The sequence below is a fragment of the Papaver somniferum genome, chromosome 6 (assembly GCF_003573695.1).
Source record: "Papaver somniferum cultivar HN1 chromosome 6, ASM357369v1, whole genome shotgun sequence".
NCBI classification, from domain to species: Eukaryota; Viridiplantae; Streptophyta; class Magnoliopsida; order Ranunculales; family Papaveraceae; genus Papaver; species Papaver somniferum.
Window position 1 is genome coordinate 90,350,111 of NC_039363.1, and position 8,791 is coordinate 90,358,901.

Genomic DNA, 8,791 nt, shown 5'->3' on the forward strand with positions numbered 1-8,791 from the left:
CTTTTGGGTAGATTGAACTTATGAATTATGTAGGAAGATTTTTGAGAAAAAAATTGGTTTGAAAATTCTATTTGTAATGGAAATGAAACCACACCAGCAAAACACTTCTAAAAAAGGATTGCAAAGTTGTTTGACGGTTTCATTCTCAAAATTATAGGTGAAATCAACACTTTTAGATCTGAAAGTACGAAGTCGACAAATGTGGAAGATAACGACCACTAGTAGCCGACATGTTGGAAAAACAATAACGCTGACTATATGATTTTTGATATACAGAGAAAGGTGTTGTAAATGCTTGGGTAGTCGGGATGGTATTAATTTCTCAACCTGCCGGTTAATAATAGTCGGAAAGGAAGTAATTTGAGAATACGACGACCTTGGATTAGCCGACACGTTGTTCGGTTTAGAACTTTGCCGACTTTTGGTTATACCCAAAAAAAGACAAAATCTAAAAAGATGTAATCAACTTTATTCATGCTATATTGGTTACTACATTGATTGAAACATAAAATCTAACTCCTTTTCATAGGAATCCCGGATGCACTTAGCACATGCATCAAGCCTTTGAACCCCTAGGCGGTCCCAGTGGACGAGTTATAATCTCGTGAGGGTTTACATAAAGATCTACCCATAAAATCTACTACCATAAGTTTTAAACTATCTGTTAGAGCATTGTTTGGTCGAACTTACATGTGTTGCTATCTCAAGCTTGTTTTCAAATTTATTTCGCAAAACTATATCTTGATTTCTAGTCTATATTTAGTCAGTATCTGATTATGATAGAAGTGTGCAGTTGAGATTCGGATATCACCGCGTTCTACCGTTTGAAAGCAAAGATCAACGGGAGCTTTGGAGAACTTAAACATCAAAAAATAAGTGAAGACTGAACCACCTATATCTCAAGTTTTCACCTTTCTATCTTTGAGACATTGTCTCGCACGACTAAATTATACATTACATGCATCAAAAATTAGACATTCTAAAAACCTTCGACCTCGTCAACACTATGAAACAGGTCAAGTGTCGATCTAGAGATATAGTCGTTTATTACACGATTAGTTAATATAGATTTTAATTAATAGAAATTAACATAACAATGATATAGATACGAAACTGGTACCATTGGATAGAGATCGAAAAGTTGTGCGGAATGGACTACTCGAGCGTGTCATTCGGATATCGGACGAAGAAGATATGATCGGATGAGTACGAAGGACAACCGACCTGAATGCCCTTATCCAAGCTATTGCGTTCCTCAATATTTTCTGGCCGACCTTATTTCCAAAGCCGGTCGAGAAGAATTCATTCTTATCTTCTTCTTTCTCTTTCTCTGTTCTTTTCTCCTGTTGATTACCCGTGAAATTCAATAGAGAAAATCAATTGATGGTGTTGTGTAGATGATGAAGGTGATTATTTGGTGGTGTTAATTCAAGCAGTTGATTCAAAGTAATTAGAAAAGGTAAATCAGATAACAATTGAAGATTGTAAAGCAAAGTCAGAGAAGTTGAAATTGAAGGTTTAGAACATCAAAATGGAGGTGGCTTTAACTTGAAATTGGAAGTGTTAATGATAAAAGAGTTCCTAACTAAGTTAGTCATCTGAAGGTAGAGTCCTAAGGCTATATTTACGATCAGTTAAGTCGGTAGTTTTGAATCTATTTAAGTATTTTAAATATGTTGGAGTCTGTAACAAATTCTATAACTGCACATCAGAATAAATAAGACTCCAAAATCTTCACAAGATCTGTGGAAGATATTCTACTCAATATCATGTTCTAAGTTGGTATCAGTTTTCTCGATCCAACCCACACTTCAAAATCACAAAAAAACAACAACCAAAAAAAAAAATGGCAACAAATACCAATAGCCTCAGTAATATCCATATTCATCACCTAGTCACTTTAAAACTCACAGAAACAAACTACTCTCTGTGGAAATTAATGTTTAATCCTATCCTCAAAGGATATGGACTTACAGGTTTCATTGATGGAACCCAAGAAAAACCTCCAAGAACCTTCCTGATTTAAAAGCTATAAACCCGTTATTTATAGATTATGAAGCACAAGACTCCCTGCTTGTAGGATGGTTAAATTCTACATTGACACCGGAAGTTCTTTGCCATGTCAGAGGTTTGGAAACTACCAAACAAGTTTGGGATAAACTAGAGAGTCATTTTGCACCCAAAACAAAATCTCATCAGATGAGCCTTAAGAAACAACTTCACTCCATGAGCAAAGGTAACAAGAATTTAAAAGATTTTTTAAATGAATATAAGAATTTTTTTGATCAACTTGGAACATCAGGATACACTGTTACAGCTGATGAGATGAAGCAATCCATTAGCAATGGATTGAATCAGGCTTATGATCCAATTGTTACTGCTTTGAGCACCATTGAGGAAATGAACATGGACACATTCTATGCTCATCTCCTTAATTTTTATACGCGACTCGGACAACAACTTGATTTTTTACATTAACCTATTGCCAATGTTGAAAATGAGGGGGTTTAACAACCTCACCTAATATTTCGGTTAGCAATCTGTATGAAATATCTCCAGTATACTTTTAAGAGAATCAACTAGACAGTCAGACTCAATCTTAATATAAAGTATATCAAAGAGTTAATATCTCGATCTATTGATTTAATCCTTACTCAAGAAAATAGAAATCTGCGAGTCTTAATTAATAACAAGACAAATAACTTGGATGGTACCAAAGACCAATATCCAAGGATCAATCAATTTCCAATCAACAACCAAAGGTTGGATTTCACAATTGATCGATACAACGCACGATCTGTGATATTTCAATTATATAACAAAATATAATGCGGAATAGAAATAACACGGACACCAGAAGTTTTGTTAACGAGGAAACCGCAGATTCAGAAAAACCCCGGGACCTAGTCCAGATTGAACACCACAATGTATTAAGCCGCTACAGACACTAGCCTACTACAAACTAACTTCGGTATGGACTGTAGTTGAACCCCAATCAATCTCACACTGATTCAAGGTACATTGACGCTCATTACGTCTATGATCCCAGCAGGATTATACACACTTGATTCCCTTAGATGATCTCACCCACAACCAAGAATTGCTACGACCCAAAGTCGAAAACTTGAATAAACAATTCTGTATCACACAGAAAAGTTTACGATAATATATAAATCTGTCTCCCACGGATAAAACTACGAGTTTGTTCTGTCTTTTGATAAAATCAAGGTGAACAGGAACCAATCGATATACCGGACTTATATTCCCGAAGAACAACCTAATATATCAATCACCTTACAATAATCTTAATCGTATGGTAGCGAAACAAGATATTGCGGAATCACAAACGATGAGACGAAGATGTTTGTGATTTCTTTTTATCTTCCCTATCGGAGATATAATCTCGAGTTAATCTCACGATTGTAATAGTACGATAGAAACGACGAGATCAGATCGCTAAACTACAAGAGAAGTAGTTTCGTCTGGCTTCACAATCCCAATGAAATCATTAAGTCGTTAACCTACAGGATCTCGAGAAGAACCCTAAGGTTAAAGGAGAATCGACTCTATAGATAACACAACTAGTATCACATAGGAGGTGTGGGGATTAGTTTTCCCAATTGCTAGAGTTCTCCTTTATATAGTTTTCAAAGCAGGGTTTGCAATCAATGTTAGCTTGGTAACAAAGCATTCAATATTCACCATAAGATGAAAACCTGATTAGATTCAAGCTAATATCTTTCAACCGTTAGATCGAAACTTAGCTTGTTACACACAAATAAAGTGTATTTCATTTAGGTTTGAGTAACCGTACCTAAACGTGTATACTTAGTTGGTTCAACAATAGTTAACCAATGGTTATCCATATGAGCACTTTCATATCAACCGTATTCATCTTCATCGCAACTAGTTCAAATGACTTCAAAAGAACTAGTTGAAGAGTTTTTCAATTGCTTAGGTTTTTATGAATAGACACAATTGAGCCAAAATCGGTTTGATTTATTTGAATCAATTTATGAACATTATAGCCACGGTTTGCAAAGATTGCATTCCTTATAATTTATTTGCTTAAGTTCATGAACCACCAATTTGAGAAATAACCAGCTTAAGTATGCGTACGTGTATGCGTACTTAAGCAACCAGATTTGAGTTGGTTTTGGCTTCCAAACTCAAAAGAAAATTTCGGGTAGAAAAGCTACGCTATTATGCGTATGGGTACTTATACTTTAAGTGACTTGTTTAAGATTTCGTAAACTCAAAACTCAGCAGAAATTCACGGACGTGAACTTCCGCCAGTATGCGTACCCTGTCTCCTTCACCAATTCCGTATACACACATATGCATACACTTGGTTCCCGGTTTATGGATTTATACACTAATGTGCGAACACACTATATATGCTTATATCCAAAGATGGTTACATAATCTCAACTCTACATTTCAATCATTGAAACATTTTTAGAGGATGTTATATAGTTGTTATTCACACACTATTTTTCATCAAAGCTATTTTCAAGATATTGAAATGTCATCATGAATTTCTTCACGGTTAAAGATGAATTTGGTTAAAGCGAAAGCTTACCAACACATATTTCGAGAAATAGATAGGCGAGATAAACTCGGCTCGAAATAGCAAATGTGTATAAATGAAAATCACATACTTATACGACTTTTGTCTCAAGAGTATGAGATAGAGTAGATAGACTTTTGAGTGATAGATAAGTTCAAGTCTCCATATACCTTTTAGTCAAATGAAGTTCAACTGTTTCCTTGAGTAGTTATTCGTCTTCGTAAGATGATCGTCGTGGAGTCTAGAGCTCAACTACACTTAATTATCCTAGTCCGAGACTTAGCTATAAGTTGACTAGAAATCAAGACATATAGTTTTGACAACTAAATTTGAAAAACAAGCTTGAGATAGCAACGCTTACGAGTTCGACCGAGAAATGCTCTAACAAATGTTGTTGTTTCGAACTCAGCCTCTTCAAGTAGAAATGGTCCATGGAACTTTAATCAACAAAATCGTGGATTTAATCAAATGCAGAATAACCAGTTCTAGCGATGCAATCAGCCTGCTCAAAAAAACTGCTCCAACAATGAACAACCTTATCAGATCTGTAAGAAAAGAAACCATCAAGATGACAAGTGTTGGTTTCGATATGAAAAACTCAACAACAATCAGCAGAAGTAGCCAGCAGCTTATATTGCTCTTCTTGGAGGTGCATATGAAAATCAATGGGTGACAGACACTGGTGCGACTCATCACTTAACTTCTGATTTGAGGAACTTGATTATTCCTCATGAATATGTAATGGCAATGCACTGAACATTGCTAATTTTGGTAATGAAACTTTCACCCATAACTCTAGGTTGTTCAATTTGAAACATATTTTTCATGTACCTCAGATAAAAACCAATTTGCTATCCATTTCAAAATTTTGCAAAGATAATGTTGTGTTCTTTGAGTTTCACACATCCCATTTTTTTGTGAAGGACAAGCACACGGGAACAACGTTGCTGCGTGGGCTGAATAAGAATGGGCTTTACATCTTTGAGGTAATTGATAAACTAGACATACCAGTCAAGCCTCAAGTATATGTTGCGTCTTTCTACCCAATATGGAATCAACGCATGGGTCATCCAATAATGCGTACTGTCTCTAGCATCTGTAATAAGTTTTCTCTACCAGTTTCTAATAAACAGTTTGATTTCTGTCATTCTTGCGATATCGCAAAAGAAGAAAGTTGTCATTTTCTCTTAGCAAAACTGTTTATGATAAACCATTAAGTTTACTTGTTTCTGATATTTGGGTATCACCACATTTGTCTAGAAATGACTATCGTTACTATATTCTAATAATGGATGTTTACTCACATTTCACTTGGGTTTTTCCACTGGTCCAACGTTATGATGCTTTACATACATTTATTCAGTTCTACAAGCAAGTAGAAAATCTCGCAGAACATAGGATCCAATTTTTTCAGTCTGATAAAGCATTGGAATACAAAAAATTCACTGCATACCTCAATGATTCTGGCATAAAACACAGATTCTCATATCCCCGTATATCCCGACAAAATGGTATTGCAGAAAGACGAATCCGACATGTTACATAATCTGGCACTTATATTTCATGCACACATGCCTACCTCTTTTTGGTCAGATGCCTTTAATAGGCTACCAAAAATCAACCAAAGAACATAAAACTCCACTAGAACTTCTTTTTCACAAAGAGCCGTATTGCTCCTTCTTAAAGGTTTTTGGATGTCTAGCATATCCCTGTGTGAGACCATACAACTCCAACAAACTTGAACCAAGGTCATTACCATATGTATTTATAGGATATAGTATGCTCATAAAGGTTATATATGTTTACATAGACAGAAAAATAGGATATACATCTCTCCCCATGTGAGATTTGAAGAAAAGATATTCTCATTCGATCCAAAGCAGCGGAAAGTACCTTTGCTATGTTCAGGTAATGTACCTTCGGATACTAGTGTACTCTTGTCACCTTCTTTTAGACAGAGAATCTTACCATACAAGCAGGATAATGCTGCACTTCAATCCCCAATACTCTTACAGACTGTTGGTCAGTATGAAACTATTGCTTCTCCTGTCATTTCCGAAGCTTCACCAGCTCACTCTTTTTAACAACAAGATGCTTCACAGGTCGATTCAACAACATCTGTTATATCAAGTGTTGTTCAACATGATCTGTCATTTGCGCAACCATCTCAAAGTGAGCTTATTTCTCATCCTATGGTAACAAGATTCAAGTCTAGGATTAGAAAACCAATACAGAAGTTGTGTTTAACTGCTAGAAAACACCCACTGCCTGAATCAAATTTCATGGAGCCTACATGTTACTCAGAAGCATGCAAGAACCCAAAGTGGAGAAAAGAAATGGATGTACAAATTAATGCACTCATTCGTAATGTCAGTTACTCATTGGTCAAGTATGAAGAAGGCATGAATTTTGTTGGCTCCAAGTGGGTATTTAGGGGAAAGAAAAATCCATATGGCAGTATCGAACGCTACAAAGCTCGCCTAGTTGCAAAGGGATTCAACTAGCAAGAAGGAATATATTATGGGGATACATTCAGTCATGTGATCAATCCGTGCACAATACGATTGGTTTTGTCGATAGCAGTAATGAATCAATGGCCACTTAAGCAATTGGATGTTGAAAATGCTTTCCTGCATGGCCAGTTGGAAGAAGATGTATACATTAAGCAGTCTTCATGGTATCTTTATTCTAATTACCCAAATCATGTCTGCAAGTTGCATAAGTCCTTGTACGGACTTAAACAAGTTCATCGATCTTGGTTTTCCAGGCTAAGTACCTTTTTGACAAAGATTAGATTCAATGGATATGTTGCACATAGCTCTTTGTTTGTGCTTCAAACACCAATATCAATCACATATGTTCTTGTATATGTTGATGACATTATTATCACAGGATCGGACTAAGCACAAATTAATCACCTAATTGCGGCCCTTGGTGCAGAGTTTGCAATTAAAGATATGGGGAGTCTGTATTTTTTCTTGAGAATAGAGGTTCTACGACAAGGTAAGGAATTGGTTCTCACAAAAAAAAATGTAACAGATCTGCTCAAGCGTACCAAGATGGATGGTGTTAAGCATGTATGCACACCATTAACATCAATTGGGAAGATCCAGAAAGGAGGCACTGAGAGATTCAAGGATGCCACATTATATCGTAATGTGGTAGGTGCACTGCAGTACTTGCATTTGAACATACCTGACATCTCTGTGGCAGTCAATAAAGTTTGTCAATACATGCATGATCCGTATGTTGAGCATTGGGAACTTGTGAAACGAATTCTGAGGTACCAAAATAGTATTGTTAATTATGGTCTTCATATGAAGGCATCACATGAATTCTCTCATCATGTTTACTCTGATGCATATTGGGTCGGCAGATTGGATGATCGGAGATCCACCAGTGAATACTGCATTTATTTTGGTGGAAATTTGATATCATGGAGTGCAAGCAAACAGAAGACAACGTCAAAGTCTTCTAAGGAATATGAATATCGAGGTGTTGCAATTGCTACATCGGAAATTATTTGGATTTAATCCTTACTAAAGGAACTGGGCATATTATCAACACCTTTTTTGTGGTGTGATAATTTGGGTGCTACATTTCTCACTATGAATCCAGTGCTTCATGTAAGGAAGAAACACATCGAGATAGATTATCGCTTTGTTATAGGACGTGTTTCCAATAAGGAATTGCATGGAAGGTTTATTAGCACAAGAGATCAGTTAGAAGATATTTTTAAAACGGTCTCTCTGCACCATGATTTCAGATTATACGGTCTAAGCTGCACCTTCGCCATCTCCGCTACAACTTGAGGGGGGATGTTAATGATAACAGAGTTCCTAACTAAGTTAGTCAGCTGAACGAGTAAATAGGTAGAGGCCTAAGGCTATTTCACGATCAATTAAGTCAGTGGTTTTGAATATGTTTAAGTCTTTTAAATCTGTTGGAGTCTGTAACAAATTTTGTAACTGCATATCAGTATAAATAAGACTCTAAAATCTCCATAAGATCTGTGGAAGATATTCTACCCAATATCATGTTCTAAGTGGAAGTAAGGGTTTTAAATTTGAAACTGAATTTTTTGTTATGAAACTAGGGTACATGTTCTTCCCAAATTAGGAATTAGGGTTCGTGGTGTGGTTGAGAGGAATCTAAGAGGAAGATGTTGATGACGATACTGAGATGACTGAAATGAGGGTTTTGTAAAAAAAGTAAATCAGT

At 36.0% G+C, this 8,791-nt stretch overlaps 1 protein-coding gene across 1 annotated transcript; it reads left to right on the top strand.

Annotated features, from left to right (window-relative positions):
- Positions 1–4,994: 4,994 nt before the first annotated feature.
- LOC113291055 lies at positions 4,995–7,074 on the top strand. Its single transcript, XM_026540634.1, has 3 exons — positions 4,995–5,219; positions 5,494–5,556; positions 6,673–7,074. Exons 1-3 carry the CDS (start codon positions 4,995–4,997, stop codon positions 7,072–7,074), a joined length of 690 nt encoding a protein of 229 aa, XP_026396419.1.
- The last annotated feature ends 1,717 nt before the right edge of the window (positions 7,075–8,791 follow it).

What these genes read in the sequence shown, in the direction of transcription:
- LOC113291055 (XM_026540634.1), top strand. Translation starts at nt 4,995, where the DNA reads ATGGTCCATGGAACTTTAATCAACAAAATCGTGGATTTAATCAAATGC. An exon ending in TTATATTGCTCTTCTTGGAG is followed by an intron (nt 5,220 to 5,493) that starts GTGCATATGAAA and finishes TTTTTTGTGAAG; the next exon opens with GACAAGCACACGGGAACAAC. An exon ending in ATGGGCTTTACATCTTTGAG is followed by an intron (nt 5,557 to 6,672) that starts GTAATTGATAAA and finishes GATGCTTCACAG; the next exon opens with GTCGATTCAACAACATCTGT.